The sequence below is a fragment of the Wyeomyia smithii genome, chromosome 2, assembly GCF_029784165.1.
Source record: "Wyeomyia smithii strain HCP4-BCI-WySm-NY-G18 chromosome 2, ASM2978416v1, whole genome shotgun sequence".
Taxonomy (NCBI): domain Eukaryota; kingdom Metazoa; phylum Arthropoda; class Insecta; order Diptera; family Culicidae; genus Wyeomyia; species Wyeomyia smithii.
The window spans coordinates 161,584,352-161,604,568 of record NC_073695.1 but is presented as its reverse complement, the minus strand read 5'-3'; the positions used below and the strand labels follow the sequence as shown (position 1 = coordinate 161,604,568).

The 20,217-nt window shown below is 40.3% G+C and overlaps 1 protein-coding gene and 1 long non-coding RNA gene across 2 annotated transcripts in view; both read left to right on the top strand.

The window, feature by feature from the left end:
- The window catches only part of LOC129721970 (ionotropic receptor 25a), a 100,618-nt gene that overhangs the window by 63,995 nt on the left and 16,406 nt on the right, over positions 1 to 20,217 (top strand). Inside the window, exon 8 of the mRNA XM_055675112.1 lies at positions 417 to 602. Coding sequence (XP_055531087.1) covers positions 417 to 602 — 186 coding nt within the window. The remainder of the gene's footprint in view (positions 1 to 416; positions 603 to 20,217) is intronic.
- On the top strand, positions 17,827 to 18,439 carry LOC129721974 (uncharacterized). The gene is made up of 3 exons (XR_008727531.1): positions 17,827 to 18,033; positions 18,141 to 18,204; positions 18,346 to 18,439. It is a non-coding gene; the product is annotated as an uncharacterized LOC129721974 (long non-coding RNA).

Sequence of the window (20,217 nt, the reverse complement as noted above, 5' to 3'; positions counted from 1 at the left end):
TCGATATTGTTTTTGGCACATTTTGCATGTGTAGGATAAGTACAACGATACACCGTGCCCCAGTGCTGAATCGAGACAATTTCCAGCTCGACTCGATCGGGAATCGAACCCGATATCACAACCGCGTGGAAAAGCTAGCCGACCGACATCGCTAACCACAGAGCCACGGGGACCACAAATTCAACGACACAATAATTATTATAATTTTTATTTTATTATACAGACATTCATTTTTATAAGAAAACGAAGGCATAGTTCTACGTCAATATTATAGTAAACCAGCGAATCTATTTTTTATATGAAAATCCTTTGTTTAAGCTCTAATTTCCTTGAAAGTTGCATCTTTCTGTGACTGTATATTTTTCACTAATTAGTGTGTATCTAAAAACTGAACTACTGTTATTTCACATTTTCAGGTTTATAATTATTGCATCCTACACTGCTAATTTGGCAGCTTTTCTAACAGTTTCAAGATTGGACACACCTGTAGAGTCGTTAGATGATTTGTCGAAACAGTATAAAATACTTTATGCACCATTGAATGGATCATCTGCTATGACATATTTCCAACGAATGGCGGATATAGAGGCGCGATTTTATGAGTAAGTCACATTGATTCAAATATAACCACCTTTTTTATTTCTTCATCTATAACTTATTTGACACGGCACAAATACAATTCAATGTTTGAGCCAATTATATCTGGTAGCTTACTTTCTAAAGTATCTTAATAACTAAAAGCAAATTTTTTATCCTCGCTGCCGACTACGAGCTGAAACTAAATCTAACTTAAAGCTAGAATGTTTTGCATTAAAAGCACTGATTTGTTGTTTGATGGTTTTCCATCGCCATAGGTAAGTAGCATTTTGAATACGTTCCGCTGCTGGGCCAAGATATTACGGACTGGCATATTGGGTTGTCTCCCTCGGGGCCTGAGAGTATCGTGCGGGTCTAGTTGCTGTTTCCGGATCCGGGGTCTTAACGTGTCCTTGTCGTTTGGTTGCATGTAGGCGGAAGGGAATAAGATTAAACTGGGGCGTGGATGGATTTCAGGAAAACGTATATAAGGGACATGTAGGATAGGTCACGGCTCGCCAAGACATCACGAACAGGAACAGCCGGCTGCCTACTTTCGGCCTGCAGGGAAGCTATTAATTTAGACCTGGTGTCACGGTGTACAGGGCATGACCAAACCACATGCTCTATGTCGTGATAACCTTCACCACAGGCACAGATACCACTTTCCCCGAGCCCAACACGACGGAGATGCGCGTCAAATCTATAGTGATTGGACATAAGCCGGGACATCACGCATATGAAATCCTGACCTACATCCAACCCCATGAACCACGGGCTCGTCGATACTTTGGGGATTATGGAATGTAACCACCTTCCCAATTCCCCTCTGGTCCAAGCATTTTGCCAACTGATGATCGTATTCTGACGTACAAGTGCGAAAAATTCATTAAAAGCAATTGGTCTTTCATAAATGTAACCGTTTGTTGCGCCCACCTTAGCCAAAGAGTCCGCTTTCTCATTGCCCGGTATCGAGCAGTGAGAAGGGACCCACGCTAAGGTAATCTGAGTAGATTTTTCGGATAAAGCACTCAGATGTTCCCGTATTTTCCCCAGGAAATACGGAGAGTGCTTAACATCTTTCATCGATCGGAGAGCCTCAATGGAACTGAGACTGTCCGTAAAGATGAAATGGTCCGTGGGCATTTTTTCGATAATCCCTAGGGTGTACTTAATTGCAGCCAATTCTGCGACGTAAACAGAAGCAGGATTATCGAGCTTATGGGAGACGGTTAAATTGTTATTGAAAATACCGAAGCCAGTGGACCCATCAAGAAGTGATCCGTCAGTGTAGAACATATTGTTGCAGTTGATGTTTCGATATTTATTGGGAAAAATTTTGGGGATCTGCTGCACGCGTAAATGATCCGGGATACCACGAGTTTCTTCTATCATGGATGTATCGAAAAACACAGAAGAATCAGAAGTATTTGATAAATCGACACGATTTGGAATATTCGAAGAAGGGTCAATATTTTGGGACATGTGATTGAAATACAATGTCATAAAACGGGTTTGAGAATTAAGTTCGATTAACCTTTCAAAATTTTCAATCACGGGACGGTTCAAGACCTCACATTTGATAAGAATACGAGAAGACAGGCTCCAGAAGCGGTTTTTCAATGGTAGTACTCTTAGCTGGAGTACTACCATTGAAAAACCTCCAAACTCATCGTATGGGTCGACTGCATGCAACCTAAGGCGATACGCAAACAACGATATTGTATTCGCTCCAGTTTGATCAAATGTGTGTTTGCTGCGGAGCGGAAGCAGAAACACCCGTATTCAATAACAGACAATATCGTTGTTTGGTAAAGCCTTATAAGGTCTCCTGGATGGGCTCCCCACCATTGTCCGGTTATTGTACGAAGAAAATTCACTCTTTGTTGACATTTTTTTATCAGATACCTCACGTGACAACCCCAGGTGCCTTTAGAGTCGAACCAGACACCAAGATATTCGTGTACCTAAACCTGAGAAATCGTTTTACCCATTAATTGTGTTTGATGCTTCCTAATTGTAATTGTGTCATGCTTCCTAAAAAACAACTATCTCAGTCTTCTCCGGAGAGAATTCGATACCTAGCTGTAAAGCCCAAGCAGACAAATTGTCCAAGGTATCTTGCAATGGTCCTTGCAAATCGGCAGCTTTGGCTCCTGTAAAAGAGATTACACTGTCGTCTTCAAGTTGTCTTATCGTGCATGAATTTGCCAGACATTCGTCGATGTCATTTACATAAAAGTTGTAAAGAAGGGGACTTAAACATGAGCCCTGGGGAAGACCCATGTAGCTAATGCGAAAAGTTGCCAAATCGCCATGCGTAAAATGCATGTGCTTTTCGAACAACAAATTGTGCAAAAAATTGTTCAAAATTGGAGAAAATCCTTGCCGGTGAAGTTTACCCGAAAGAATGTCAATAGAAACGGAATCAAAAGCCCCCTTAATGTCCAAGAACGCAGACGCTATTTGTTCTTTGCGAGCATACGCCAGCTGAATATCTGTTGAAAGCAACGCAAGACAATCATTCGTCCCTTTGGCACGGCGGAAGCCGAATTGAGTTTCTGATAGTAGACCATTTGATTCGACCCAGTGGTCTAAACGACGGAGTATCATTTTTTCCATCAATTTCCGGATACAGGATAGCATTGCAATCGGCCTATAAGAGTTGTGATCAGAAGCTGGTTTCCCTGGTTTTTGGATGGCGATCACCTTCACTTGCCTCCAATCCTGCGGTACAATGTTTTGCTCCAGGAACTTATTGAACAAGTTCAACAAGCGCCTCTTGGCATTGCCGGGTAGATTCTTCAACAAGTTGAATTTGATTCTATCTAACCCAGGCGCGTTATTGTTACAGGATAGGAGGGCAACTGAAAATTCTGCCATCGTAAAAGGTGATTCTATCGCGTCGTGGCCCGGAGACGCATCGCGAACAATGTTTTGTTTAGGAACAGAGTCCGGACATACTTTCCTGGCAAAATCAAATATCCACCGACTTGAAGACTCCTCGCTTTCGTTGACCGTTACGCGATTCCGCATTCTTCGGGCTGTGTTCCAAAGAGTGCTCATCGATGTCTTCCTCGACGCCCGTTCACGAACCGACGCCAATATCCGCGTTTCTTTGCTTTAGCCAAACTTTTAAGCTTGGTATCAAGCTCCGAATACCGTAAATAGTCGCCAGGTATACCTCCCTTCTGGAAGGCCAAAAACGCGTCGGATCTTTGCGTGTAGACATCGGAGCATTCTTGGTCCCACCACGGAGTAGGAGGCCGTTCTTTGATCGTTACGCCAGGATATTTCTTCGTTTGGGCTTGCAACGCGGCGTCGAGAATCAAGCCCGCGAGGAGGTTGTATTCTTCAAGTGGTGGATGATGTTGAATCGACTCGACCGCTTTTGAAATCATTTCCTCGTATAACTTCCAATCGACATTCCGTGTGAGGTCATACGGAATGTCAATTAGTCGCATGCGAGTTAACCCGTTATTAATTGAAATGAGAATAGGCAAATGGTCGCTACTGTGAGGATCGAGGATTACCTTCCATGTGCAATCCAACCGTAGCGACGTCGAACATAAGGATAGATCCAAAGCGCTTGGGCGCGCTGGAGGTTTCGGGATACGTGTCATTTCACCGTTGTTTAAAATAGTCATGTCGAAGTCATCGCAAAGGTTATAGATTAAAGAGGAGCGGTTATCATTGTATGGGGAACCCCAAGCCACGCCATGAGAGTTGAAGTCTCCCAAAATCAAACGTGGCGAGGGAAGAAGTTCTATTAAATAAAAGAGCAGCCGTTGCCCATCCTGTGCTCTGGGAGGAATATATATTGAGGCAATACAAAGCTCTTTACCTTGTATTGTCATTTGACATGCGACAACTTCGATGCCTGGAATCGAGCGGAGGTTAATACGATAGAAAGAATAGCACTTTTTAATCCCTAAAAGTACTCCTCCATATGGGGTGTCTCGATCAAGGCGAATAATATTAAAATCATGGAAGTTGAGATCAATATTTGAAGTAAGCCAAGTTTCACAAAGGGAAAATGCATCGCATTTGTTTTTATTTATCAAAACTTTAAACGAATCAATTTTTGGAAAAATACTTCTACAATTCCACTGTAAGACAGAGATAGAATCCTTCATATACGCAGTTGAATTAGGCATCGAAGGATACAATCGCTGCAAGGAGGGGCCATTGGGCAGTCAACTGCTTCAAAAATGATCTAACTGTTGGGAGGAATGCTGTAAGAAAAATTTTAATTGGATCGGGTACATTGAAATTTTCAAAAATCCAGTCCACAATGTCAGAAAATTTCACTAATCCAGAGTTTGTTTCATGATCTGGGAGTGCAAAAGGAACAACTGGGGTTTTAGATGTTCCTGGCAGTGCTGGGAACTCCTTCTGGGACTTTAAATTTGCAAGCCCAGGAGGAGTTTGCTTCGGTTTTTCCGCAGCACTGTTTGGTTTGTTTGTAACTTTCATTTCACTTTGAGAAATCTTAGGACCTTTTCTGGGAAGTTTAGGAGAGGAAATATTTTTCCTCTTTCTAGACTCCCCAGGATTGGCGTAAGATGTTCCCGCTGGTGAATCGTCAGAATCGGTTTCATCAGAGGACAACAGATCAAAAGGGTTTGATGTAATGGGAAAAGTGGTCTTCTTCAGCATCTCAGCGTAAGAACGCTTCGAACGCTCTTTGAGAGACCTCTTCATTTTATCCCTGCACTGCATGTACACCGCACATGTCGAGAGCTCATGCTGACTCTCCCCACAGTGAATGCATTTTTCAGCATTTTTACTGCAGGAATCATCCGAATGATTCTCCCCACACTTGCCACAACGTGCCTTATTGCAGCAGTAGGTGGCGGTGTGGCCTAACTGCTTACAATTCAGGCAGTTCATGACGCGGGACACATATAATCGCACAGGGAGACGAACCCGGTGGATCGAGACGTGGCTTGGTAGTGCTGACCCGGCGAACGTAAATCGAAACGAGTCTGACGGAGTGTATACTGTTTTGCCACCGATGATCGATGCTGACCGCAGTTGCTTGCAGTCGAGCACCTTTACATCGGGACAGGTTTTGTTCTTAAAGCACCCTTTGGCATTTTGCAATATACACTCGACGGACAGACTCGAATCGGTTATGACACCGTCGATCTCCACGTCTCGTGCGGGTATGTAAACGCGATACTCGCGTGTGAAGAGCTCAGAGCAAGCTATATCGTTGGCCTCTTTCAAGTTGCTGACCACGACACGGAGCTTGTTAGGCCGGACCTTGGAAATTTCGGTCACGCCCTTGTACTCCTTCGTCAGGTCTTTAGAAATCTGCAAGATGTTCAACTGTTTCGATTTCGGTCCCGCCTTTGGCCAAAAATAGACAGTATAGCTGCCCTGGGCTCCGTCTGGGTAAAGCCTGGGGCGAGGGGGACTGAAGAATGAACAGGGGAGGGGGTAACAGAAGGGTCAGGGTCAGAGGGGTTCGGGGATGGTGGCGTGGGAGGCGAGGGATCTACATCCATCCCGCTAAGTCTAGCGCACTAGCGCCGACAAGAGCACGTTCCTTTTTACTTCTCCCTTCCAGTAAGGTTGGTTGTCCGATCGTTCGAAGTTGCAGCCGTTACAGCCAGCAGCACCAATACAGCAGCACCAAACAGCCACCAGCAGCGAGCCAGGTGTGAGATCACTCCACACAGCGATACAACTCAACTGTCAACTGATGGCTTCTTCTTTTTCCTCTTTTGTGTCTCGTCCACTGCTGTAGCACAATTCAGCCAGCAGCCAAATCGGCTTACGCACCAGCTGGCAGTCACGATGCGAAACAGTTGCACAAAGGCGCGACCTTGAACCCGGATTTATTTCACTCGACCAGGCAAACAATGCCAACACTTGTTCACACGTCTTTTGTTTTATATTCTATCGGAGCGATCACCAAACACGTCCGATACTGATGCGTGTTCGGCACAGAATGAAATATAACCACCTTAAAAGATGAAAGATTAGAGAAATCTCTTGAACCATTTTTTGTGTCTAAATCATCGAATACATGGCGACAATGTTGAGAATCAAATGTATTTAATTGTAATTAGACCACATTTAATTTGATTACTCAACATGACCTATCATTATATGTACCATTTATGAACAATTCAGCTATGGCTACGTAAAAAGTTCGGGCAATATCGGACTTTAGAATGTTTTAATACTCTCAACTCAAAGAATAATATGGGTTTATGTGAGCTGCGATTAACTATGAATTCCGAAAAATTGATGATTCCTCTATGACTAATGGCGTCGACGGGGACGGGGAGGTGAGAGCAGACCGTACCGGGATACACGCTTTGGGGGCAGAATGAATAAAAATAAAAGTCATGATGCGATGTCTCCTGAATAGCTTGTCGATTTTATCTGTTTTTTTTAATAAGGGGGGGGGAGGTGGAGTTGTTAGCAGTTTGAAAGTTTTCTCCCTTGTCAAATAACATCTTGACCAGATCAGTACAGCATGAAGCATTGCTGGTCTAAAAATTTGTTTGTAAATCAAAAGTTTATTGGTCAAGCAAAGTTTAGAATTTCTGTTAATGAGAGGATATAAACATCTCGTATATTTGATACACTTTGCTTGTATACTCTCAATGTGCTCTTTGTGAATAAGTTTTTTATCGTGAAATAGTCCCAAGTACTTAACGTCGTCAGACCAACTTAAAATAGCCCCATTCATCTTGACACCGTGATTATTGTTTGATTTGAGGAAAAATGCCTTATTTTAATGAGGGAAAATTATCAATTGAGATTAGGAAGCATTGGAAAAGATTTTCCACTTTTGCAAGTAGGAAGAAAAAATATCTAAATTTTTCTTCAATCGAATGCATATGACACGAAAACTTTACGAAAATGCTTGTGTCATCGCAGGACAATGACTTTGTGCATCCTGGATGTAAATCAGGAAGATCTGAACTAAATATGTTGTACAGGACTGGACCCAGATTTGAACTTTGAGGCACGCCTGCTCTGCTGGAAATGTATCAGATTTTGAATTCTGATAGACAACCTGCAGAGTTCGACCAGTCAGATAATTTTTTATAATTTTGATTGAAAAAAAGGAAAATTAAAAGTTTGCAATTTCGCAATCAAACCTTATGCTGAACACTGTTGAATGCTTTTTCTATGTCTAAAAGAACAGCTCCAGTGGAATAACCTTCAGATTTGTTAGCTCGTATCATATTAGTAACTCTGAGAAATTGGTGAGTAATGCCCATGGTGAAATCCAAGCTGTTCATCTGCAAAAATTGAAGTTTCAATTGATGTGTGACATCATCCTGTTAAGAATAATTCTCTCAAACAGTTTACTTATTGAAGAAATCAAAATGATTGGTCGATACCTTGAAACTTCAGCTGGATTCTTATTCGGCTTTAAAATTGGAGTAATCTTTCCCATAATTTGGGAAAATATGCAATTTTGAAACAGCAATTGAAAATTTTTAATATAAATTCTGTTGTGCTCTCAGGAAGATCTCTGATTAATATGTTAAAGATTCCATCATCACAAGGTGCTTTCATATTTTTGAAATTTGCAATAATTGATTTAATCTCATTTAAATTAGTTCCAATTATTTCTGCAGGTAAAAAATCTAGGAAGAAATTATATCTAATTGACGTGTGAATTCATTTTCAATTGGACTCACAATATTTATATTTTAATTATGAACACACTAAACTGCTGAGTAAGTCTTTGAGCTTCATTGGATACAAGAAAACGTTCACCATCTTTTAAAATTGTAACAGGCTTTGAAGGTTTCTTAAGAATCTTCGACAGGTTTCATAAGGGTTTTGAACATGGTTTCAATCTTTCTACTTTAGTCTCAAAATTTTGATTTCCTTGAAGAGTAATTTTATGTTCAATCTCTTCCTGTAAATTTTTATAAATAGTTTCAAAAACAGGGTCACGAGAACGTTGATATTGACGTCAGCGGACATTTTTCAAACGAATTAGAAGTTGAAGATTTTCGTAAATTATTAGTGAATCAAATTTCACTTCAGCCTTTGGAGCAGAATAATTCCTGGCATCAATAATTGCACATTTTAATGCTTCCAAAGCGGAATCAATATTCACTTCGAAAAATCTTCATTGGGCGTCTTAGTAGAATGATTTAAGAAATCAGAAAAAAGAATTATAAGTTTCCATTAAACTCTACTAGAAGATTGAGAAGTAAATATTGAATTTAGTCCGTAAAAATACATATTTCGACTGCGACATACAGTCATTATCAGTGCTTATGTGGACTGGTAAAGAGCACAGTGTAAATCCTGTTATTTATTTGTAGTAGGTGAAAATGAAATTTAGCCCTCTTAATTGGAGTTAGGTAGTGAATTATGCTGTCGGTTTGTTTTTGTTCACACAACATTTATTTGATATGGCGCAATATGCTGTCGGTTGTTTACCGTACCATGTCTAGGGTTTTTGGGAAGAAAATTGAATAGCTTGTTAGCCTATGCTAGCTCAGGGGTAACGAGGAAGTAGGCTAGGTGGAGATTCGATCTACGCCTCAAGCTGCTTTTATGCCCACCACGTTATTCGTATTTCGACGAACGGGAACCTAGGGAAAGTGAACCACCGAACCAAGAGCGACCTAGGTGAAAAGCGTTGCCTGATATTAACGTGCAAACCCCTACTGGCTCAAAAGCTTCTGCTTTGAACACCCTTTCGTTAGACCAGTAGCGAAAAGGGGAAAAACCTCAATATGGATTCGGAATACCGGACTAATTGGCAAGTGTAAATTAGTATGAATCTCAAAGCTGATGGTTGTACGATAATTCTACATTATATTCATCTTGCTATCGAACAATGTTTATCTTAACCTAAGTTTACTTGCGCTTGTGTAACCATAGTAGCTTTTTCCCCAAATCCAGCGGGTCGACCTCGCTGTACATCTGCTGCTGCCTGTGTTCCCACGGCTTGGGCTCGGCTTCAACGATTGCTGGGTCTCCCTGCCGACCAGCACGGGTTCAATCACATCGCACGACAAGGATGTATGTCCTAGCTTACCCTGCGGGCGGGTATATCTTTGACCACCACGGAAAGGCGTTCTGGCCACTGATGCTCTCTGTCCTGATGGCTGTGAAGTAGAAGTTCTGGTGTAACCAGAGCAGAACATAAAAAGGCCCTCCACGGACCTGTTCGGGGGCAATTAGCTATCATTTCACGGTTTCTTTTAGCTATGGTACACAATAGAGGTGGGCAATCCGCTCACGAACTGATCTAAAGAGCTGGTTCTTCAAAGTGAGTGAGTGATCTATCGCTCTTTTTTAAAGAGCGGTAACTCACCCCTTACTTCAAGCAAAAAACTGAAGCTAATTTTGTTGATCAGACACCGCAAGCGAGAGCCATATGAATGTTTTACACCCCAAGCGCAAAGTGGCGTGCGACACTGCAATAGAACTCCCAGAAAATAGCTGCCGCTGGCTGCCTGCTCTCCTATGCATAACCATCCACCAGCCGCGGGAATAAAAAATAAAATCTACTTGCCACAGTTCACACACAGCACACGGGCTGGCTAACGCCGGGACGCACACGAAAAGTGGAATGAAAAGAGCGAAAGAACTGTTTCACTGATCTTTTGAATCTATGCAGACAATCCGCTCGCGAGCTGATCAAAAATCAGTTCTTTAAAAGATCGAAATCTTCTGATCGCGAGCGGATTGCCTGCGAGCTTAACAAAAGAGCCATCGGAAGAACCAGTTCTTCTGAGAGCGAAAGATTTCGCTCTTTCAAAGAACTGAATCTTTTGATCAGCCTGCGAGCGGATTGCTAGATCAGTGAATCAGTTCTTTCGTTCTTTTCGTTCCACATCCATTTGTTTGCGTACTCGGCGTTAGCCATCCCGTGTACCTGTGTATGGACTGTTGCAAGTTGTTTTTTTTGCATGCTCTTGCGGCTGGCTGGTGGCTGGGTGATGAGAAATGCAAGTCATGCATATCAGGTCAGAAGTTTGGTGGCAGCTTGTTTCTGGGAGTTCTATTGTTATTTTGCGCGCGACCTTGCGCTTGGCAAATCGGGTGTAAAGCTTTCACCTGGCTCTCGCTTGCGGTGTCTGATAATTAGCTACACTGATAAAAACCAAAAATTATGTAGGAATGAAAAGAGCGAGTGAGCTGTTAAAAAGAACTAGTTCATCTTAGTGAGCTGAACCGCTCTGATCCGCTCACTATAGTGAACCATTTTTCCCACCGCTAGTACACAAGCGTTCTATCAACTATCAACATATAAGTTTTTCTTTAACCTTTTAAAACACTGTTTTCCGCTCTTTTCTTCTTTTCGTTTTTTGTTTTGTTTTTACTACACTATAATAACTTTAAATAGGATTAACAATTAGACATAGGAAACAATTTGTCTTACACAATAAGGTTTTACAAGCGGCGATAGTATTACCATTAAGGTCCCTTTTTTTAAACTGGAGTCTTAACTACTGCTCCTTGTAATGGACAATACTTGCGTTCAATCAAGTACTTTCATTTTTCCCTCTTTTATTCTATCGTGGTATTCTTTGATGCTCATTTTCACTCACGTGAAAAAGCTAAAAAAATACCTTAATCAGTCCGTGTATACTAGCAAAAACGATTTGTTTTTTTTTTCCTTATTCCGACAGTTTCGGTGACTTTATTTCACCTTTTTCAAGGAGTCTGAAAATATACATTGTGTGTAGTTTTCCTCTTTCGTTACTGGTTTATGTTTTATGTCTGTGTTAGCTTACTTACAGAAAGGATAATCGTTCTATTGTTAAGTGTGTTGGTGTCCAACATCGGTTGTCTGGTGTGTATTACAAATGGCGTCCCACTTTGGCTATATGTAAAAGGTATTGTTCGCTTAAAACAGATTTTGTAACTTTCCTCTATAAACTGTACTTACTGCATGTGTACCTATTTTTGTGTGCTACACTGTATAAGCTTCTGAAGCTTTTTCTAGCACTTACTTTTTTCAAGCACTTTTATGGCAATTTCACTTTAATCGGGTAATAAATATTCTAAGCTGTTGGTTTTGCGTCTTCCTCTGTAGTCTACTAATTCTTGACGGCTTGCTAAGGGCGTGTTTGAGAGATTGTACAGCTTTGAGTTGTGGTGGTAGTGGATTGGCTGTCATGGTTGTCTGTTTTGTTTTGGTTGATGTTCTTTATCGAGTGTATAATACCAGCGTATATGGTGTTCAGTCCCTCAGTGTCTGTGCGTTTGTTTATGCTATTTTCTGTGTTGGCAATATGGCAAATTTCTAAAAACGGGAGTGCTTGTGGTTTGTTGTGTCTGTCTATAATTTTTGTTTGTTGAAAATCAAACCGGTGATTCTGTGTGATACTGTGATGCATTAGTGCTGTTTTTTCCTTAAGTGAACTGATTTGGGTGTCTGTTTCGTTGTAACCTTGTTGCAGTAGTTTGTCCCAGGTGTTATAGTGTGTCCGGTGTCCACTAATTCTAGTTTTAAGCATGTTTGTTGTCATTCCCACGTAGCAGGCGCTGCAGTCTTTGCACGGTATGTTGTAGATGACGTTGCTCTGGTGTTCATGTGGAATGGGGTCTTTAACATTTGTTAACAACTGTTTAACTGTTTTTATGTTGCGGTGTGCAAGTCGTATGTGTTTGTAATCGTTTTTTAGGTGCTTGTCAATTCGGTTCGACAGGTATGGTATGTATGGTATCGAACGGTAAGTATATTCCAGGTTTTCACTAAGTGTTTCCTGTGGTGCCGTGATGTTTTCCTGCATTCGGCTTATTAATCTGTTTATTAGTGCTTTCGGGTAGTTGTTTAGTCTCAATTGTTTGTGAATGATGCGAGCCTTATCATCGTTCTGTAGATTAGTGGATAGCTTGTCAACTCGTCTGATGAAATTTTTAGCCATGTTAATTTTGTGATGGAGCGGGTGGAACGAAAAGTAGTCTAAAAATCTGCCACTGGCGATTGGTTTCATATACCATTCTGTTTTAATGCTTTGATTTTCTTGTCTTATCAGTGTCATGTCTAGAAACGGTAGTCGTCTATTGTTTTCCATTTCGTAGGTGAATTGAATATGTTCGTTGTAACTGTTGAAAGTCTCTAATACATGGTTTAGTTGATTCGCGGGCAGTGCTAGTAGAAGATCATCTACATATTTTTTCAGGAATGGGGGCTTGAATGTTAGTAATGGTATAACTGTGTCCAAAAGTGTTTCCATTACTAAATCTGCTAGTGTGGGCGAGATGGGATTCCCCATTGCGGTGCCAAAGATCTGTTGGAAATGTTGTCCGTTGTATTTACAGTAGCTTGATTCTATGCAGAATTCAACTATTTCGATAAACAAATCTAGGTTTATGTTCGTATAAACTTTGATTTTCTCCCATTGTTTTGTTATGTTGTGTGTAACTAATATTTTGGGAATCGATGTGAATAGCGATGTAACGTCGAGGGAAATTAGGATGTAATCAAGTGGCAATGTAACTGTGTTAACAAAATCGCAAAATGTAAATGAATCCTTTATGTTGTATCGGCTCTCGATGGAGTTTTGTATGATTTTTCCTATATATTTCGAAAGGATGTAAGCGGGAGCAGTCATGTTTGGCACTACTGGCCTTAGTGGTAGATTGGGTTTGTGCGCTTTGGGCTGTCCGTATATTCTGGGGCATATGGCATTATATGTAGTTAGTCTTGTTGCGGTCTGTTTGTCGATAAGATTTAGGTTGAGCAATCGTTTAACAAATTCATTGTTTGTTCTTTGGTATCGTGATGTTGGATCGCGTGGTATTGGGAGATATGTTTTGTCGTCGGTGAGCATATTAAGCATCTTCTGTTTGTATTCATCTGTTGGCATTATGACTGTTTTATTACCTTTGCCCGATTGGATGGCGAGTACATCTGGGTTATCGCGAAAGAAATGTTTTATAATTTTCGTAGCTTTTTCACAGAATTTCGTCAGTTCATCTTTTTGGGTTATATTTTTGTTGTAATGGATGTAGTTTTGGACTGAATTTGCTATTGCGCACCTTGTGCGGTCCTGGATAGAAGTGTCTGGATTAGTTTTCAGTATTCTTTCAACGTCAGCTAGGAGATGATAAAACGGTATCTGGGCGATGTTGGTTGGAAGTGCAAATTTTTGGCCTAGGCTGAGTAATATTTCTGTTTCTATTGGTAAGGATTTTTGAGTGCTGTTATGTATAGCATTGCTTTTGCATACAGGTGTTGTGTTCGATGACCGAGTACGATCAAGCATACGGTCAAATTTGTGCTTAGTGTTTTTTGATTTTTCTTGCATTAATTTGTTTTCGAAGGAGGTCTGACTGTTGAGAAAGGATTCGACTACTTCATTCGGTACGTTTGAGTTTTTTATCCTTTCCGTGAGTGTATGTTGTATTTGTTTTAGTATTTTCAATTTGTGAAACGTGTGTTTGATTTCAATATTTAAAACTGATTTCTTGAACCTGTTGATGCATTTTTCCAGATCTTTCGTAAATGGGCTGTTTTCTTCCAGTAACGGGAAAACGAAACGGAAATTCGTTGTAATGTGTGCTGGGAATACGCCTGTTTTTCGACATCGTATGAGGAAAGACTTTCGGCTTAACATGCTGCCCATTTTGTATACTGTATTCGCCTATTCTTTTAGCATGTTTTTCGCGTGTATGCCGTACCTTTGTTCAACGTTCTGATAGAAAGGGACGACTGAAACGGTTAGTTTGATGGGTTTATCGGCTTAATCAGTCCGTGTATACTAGCAAAAACGATTTGTTTTTTTTTCCTTATTCCGACAGTTTCGGTGACTTTATTTCACCTTTTTCAAGGAGTCTGAAAATATACATTGTGTGTAGTTTTCCTCTTTCGTTACTGGTTTATGTTTTATGTCTGTGTTAGCTTACTTACAGAAAGGATAATCGTTCTATTGTTAAGTGTGTTGGTGTCCAACATCGGTTGTCTGGTGTGTATTACAAATGGCGTCCCACTTTGGCTATATGTAAAAGGTATTGTTCGCTTAAAACAGATTTTGTAACTTCCCTATATAAACTGTACTTACTCCTCAGACTCCTTGAAAAAGGTGAAATAAAGTCACCAAAACTGTCGGAACAAGGAAAAAAAAAACAAATCGTTTTTGCTAGTATACACGGACTGATTAAGCCGATAAACCCATCAAACTAACCGTTTCAGTCGTCATATAAACAAATTCAGAACCATGGCCACCGTTTAAAAGTCCCTTTCTATCAGAACGTTGAACAAAGGTACGGCATACACGCGAAAAACATTCTAAAAGAATACGCGAATAAAGTATACAATATGGGCAGCATGCTAAGCCGAAAGTCTTTCCTCATACGATGTCGAAAAACAGGCGTATTCCCAGCACACATTACAACGAATTTCCGTTTCGTTTTCCCGTTACTGGAAGAAAACAGCCCATTTACGAAAGATCTGGAAAAATGCATCAACAGGTTCAAGAAATCAGTTTTAAATATTGAAATCAAACACACGTTTCACAAATTGAAAATACTAAAACAAATACAACATACACTCACGGAAAGGATAAAAAACTCAAACGTACCGAATGAAGTAGTCGAATCCTTTCTCAACAGTCAGACCTCCTTCGAAAACAAATTAATGCAAGAAAAATCAAAAAACACTAAGCACAAATTTGACCGTATCCTTGATCGTACTCGGTCATCGAACACAACACCTGTATGCAAAAGCAATGCTATACATAACAGCACTCAAAAATCCTTACCAATAGAAACAGAAATATTACTCAGCCTAGGCCAAAAATTTGCACTTCCAACCAACATCGCCCAGATACCGTTTTATCATCTCCTAGCTGACGTTGAAAGTATACTAAAAACTAATCCAGACACTTCTATCCAGGACCGCACAAGGTGCGCAATAGCAAATTCAGTCCAAAACTACATCCATTACAACAAAAATATAACCCAAAAAGATGAACTGACGAAATTCTGTGAAAAAGCTACGAAAATTATAAAACATTTCTTTCGCGATAACCCAGATGTACTCGCCATCCAATCGGGCAAAGGTAATAAAACAGTCATAATGCCAACAGATGAATACAAACAGAAGATGCTTAATATGCTCACCGACGACAAAACATATCTTCCAATACCACGCGATCCAACATCACGATACCAAAGAACAAACAATGAATTTGTTAAACGATTGCTCAACCTAAATCTCATCGACAAACAGACCGCAACAAGACTAACTACATATAATGCCATATGCCCCAGAATATACGGACAGCCTAAAGCGCACAAACCCAATCTACCACTAAGGCCAGTAGTGCCAAACATGACTGCTCCCGCTTACAACCTTTCGAAATATATAGGAAAAATCATACAAAACTCCATCGAGAGCCGATACAACATAAAGGATTCATTTACATTTTGCGATTTTGTTAACACAGTTACATTGCCACCTGATTACATCCTAATTTCCCTCGACGTTACATCGCTATTCACATCGATTCCCAAAACATTAGTTACACACAACATAATAAAACAATGGGAGAAAATCAAAGTTTATACAAACATAAACCTAGATTTGTTTATCGAAATAGTTGAATTCTGCATAGAATCAAGCTACTGTAAATACAACGGACAACATTTCCAACAGATCTTTGGCACCGCAATGGGGAATCCCATCTCGCCCACACTAGCAGATTTAGCAATGGTAATACTTTTGGACACAGTTATACCATTACTAACATTCAAGCCCCCATTCCTGAAAAAATATGTAGATGATCTTCTACTAGCACTGCCCGCGAATCAACTAAACCATGTGTTAGAGACTTTCAACAGTTACAACGAACATATTCAATTCACCTACGAAATAAAAAACAATAGACGACTACCGTTTCTAGACATGACATTGATAAGACAAGAAAATCAAAGCATTAAAACAGAATGGCATATGAAACCAATCGCCAGTGGCAGATTTTTAGACTACTTTTCGTTCCACCCGCTCCATCACAAAATTAACATGGCTAAAAATTTCATCAGACGAGTTGACAAGCTATCCACTAATCTACAGAACGATGATAAGGCTCGCATCATTCACAAACAATTGAGACTAAACAACTACCCGAAAGCACTAATAAACAGATTAAGAAGCCGAATGCAGGAAAACATCACGGCACCGTAGGAAACACCTAGTGAAAACCTGGAATATACTTACCGTTCGATACCATACATACCATACCTGTCGAACCGAATCGACAAGCACCTAAAAAACGATTACAAACACATACGACTTGCACACCGCAACATAAAAACAGTTAAACAGTTGTTAACAAATGTTAAAGACCCCATTCCACATGAACACCAGAGCAACGTCATCTACAACATACCGTGCAAAGACTGCAGCGCCTGCTACGTGGGAATGACAACAAACATGCTTAAAACTAGAATTAGTGGACACCGGACGCACTATAACACCTGGGACAAACTACTGCAACAAGGTTACAACGAAACAGATACCCAAATCAGTTCACTTAAGGAAAAAACAGCACTAATGCATCACAGTATCACACAGAATCACCGGTTTGATTTTCAACAAACACAAATTATAGACAGACACAACAAACCACAAGCACTCCCGTTTTTAGAAATTTGCCATATTGCCAACACAGAAAATAGCATAAACAAACGCACAGACACCGAGGGACTGAACACCATATACGCTGGTATTATACACTCGATAAAGAACATCAACCAAAACAAAACAGACAACCATGACAGCCAATCCACTACCACCACAACTCAAAGCTGTACAATCTCTCAAACACACCCTTAGCAAGCCGTCAAGAATAAGTAGACTACAGAGGAAGACGCAAAACCAACAGCTTAGAATATTTATTACCCGATTAAAGTGAAATTGCCATAAAAGTGCTTGAAAAAAGTAAGTGCTAGTGCTAGTAGCACACAAAAATAGGTACACATGCAGTAAGTACAGTTTATAGAGGAAAGTTACAAAATCTGTTTTAAGCGAACAATACCTTTTACATATAGCCAAAGTGGGACGCCATTTGTAATACACACCAGACAACCGATGTTGGACACCAACACACTTAACAATAGAACGATTATCCTTTCTGTAAGTAAGCTAACACAGACATAAAACATAAACCAGTAACGAAAGAGGAAAACTACACACAATGTATATTTTCAGACTCCTTGAAAAAGGTGAAATAAAGTCACCGAAACTGTCGGAATAAGGAAAAAAAAACAAATCGTTTTTGCTAGTATACACGGACTGATTAAGCCGATAAACCCATCAAACTAACCGTTTCAGTCGTCATATAAACAAATAAAAAAAATACCGTTTACTAACACCACTGTTGAGAACTGTCAGTTCTCGGTGGCGTCAAGCCAAGCACACGAAATTATAAGGAGCCCTGAGCAGTTCAGTAGTGCATTAAATTTGATTCAAACGATAAATTTAGAATTTGGTCTATACATAAGGTAAGAAAATCAATTTGTTATCACGAATCTGCTACATTAACAGTAGCCAGATAACCGATTTCATTCGGTCTTATTTTCATGTGTAGTTAATTTTTCTTTTGTTTTAGGTTGATCGGCTGATGGAGAGCGATTCGAGATTGTAGTACTTGTGTTGGAAAATAAAAGTTGCGGGTAGGTAAATATGGCGCTACTACCGGAGTGATCATTTTAATATCGGATCCCTGGATTTTCCCTGTTGCGACATTAAAACCTTCACAGACATGAATTATTCAAAATATCTGTTTTGAAGAGAGAATTTGTGTTCAATTTTAGGCATCGGACTTCAAATCAGCTACCGAAAATACCCCCAATGATTTACCGGATTCGTCGGACAACTCATACGAGCTGGTCCCAACTCGGGCAAGCACCACACACGGAACATACAAGGCGTCCAGCTTCGCATTGTAGGAATCCGCTGCGGAAGACTGCCGGAAATTTCTTTTAAACACTCTCTGGCCAACTGTGTACACAGGAGCCGAGTTCTTTGAACGTAGATTGTAATTTTTTATATTTCTGTTATGAGCTTTCTGCAAGTTTCTACTAACCATCGAGTAAATTTTCTCGTCCACTTTTCCTTTTCTAATTACCCTTTCTTCTTCAGACAAACCTTCCTTGTCCCTATCTATCCGATGTTCTTCTGCATTTCCAATTATTTCGTGTCCAAAAAGTATCCTGTAAGGAGAGTAACCCGTCGCGGAATGGGGGGTATTATTGAGACAAAATTTAATCTCGGACACCCGGGTGTCCCAGATTTTCTGATTTTGTTTCACGTACGACCTGATACACGCGTTTATGGTACGGTTCAATCGTTCGACCGGATTGGCCTGGCTGTGATGCCTCGCGTTGGCCCAATGTTGAATTCCGTATTTTGTCAATAGTGCTTTGAAATCAGTGGACAGAAAAGTGGTGGCATTATCGGTTATAATATATTCCGGGACCGAATACCTGCGCAACCAGGTTTCTTCGAGAATTTTGGTTACGAGTGGCGCGGAAATGCGTTTTACAAAGTGAGCATTTACGGATGTATTTTTGTACGTCTTCAGCCATTTTTGGCCAAAAATATTTTTGTTTTATCAAAGCTAAAGTTTTTTCCGCGCCTGAATGCATCCTATCATCGTGTTCTTCTACTAGTATCTTTTCCTTTGCAGACTTGGGAACGCATATCTTCCACGAGAAGCGGTAATCAAGCATATCATTTTGGACTGTAGTTAATTTTTTAAAAATCCCCGTTCGACCTTAAAGTCTTTATACCTCTCTGGATTTCTTTGAATTTTTCTTATCATGTCAATGTACCATTCCCCAGGATCGGGAGTCTCGGTAATTTCTTCCACAGATCTAGATAAAGCATCTGGGACGTAATTTTCCGAACCTTTTCTATGTAAGATCTCCATATCATGTCGTTGTAAGTCCATGCTCCATCGACATAATCGTGAAGAGGTTTTCCAACTACTCTTCATAATGTAAGTCAACGCCGCATCCGTATACACGGTGAATTTTGAACCTTCGATATAGCATCTAAATTTTTCAATCGCCTGTATTACTGCCAAACCTTCTTTCTCGGTGGCACAATATCTCTGTTGCGTCGTGGATAATTTCTGTGAAAAATATGCAATTGGTTTTTCCCTGCCCTCATGCGTTTGCGTAAGTACGCCAGCTATTGCTGTGTCACTCGCGTCACAATGAACGGAAAACGGCAGCGTAAAATCTGGGTTGGTTAAAACCGGAGCGCAAATAAGCAGCTCCTTTATCTTTTGAAACGAAGCTTCCGCTTTATCGTTCCAAATCACTGACTTTTGGTTTATTTCTAAGAAGGTCCGTTAACGATTTAGTAACATCGCTATAGTCGGCTATAAACCGCCTATAATAGTTACACATCCCTAAAAATCGTCTTAGGGCTTTCAGGGATTTTGATCGCTCATAGTTTATTATGGCCGATACCCGATCTGGATTGGGCCTCAAACCTCCACGTTCCAAAATATATCCAAGATACGAGACTTCCGTTACACAAAAATGTGATTTATTTAAATTGATCGATAAGTTGGCGGCACTTAAACGTTCTGCAACCTTTCTCAGCAACATTAAATGTTCCTCAAATGTGTTGGATACGACTATTATGTCATCCAGATATACGAAAACGTTCGGTTC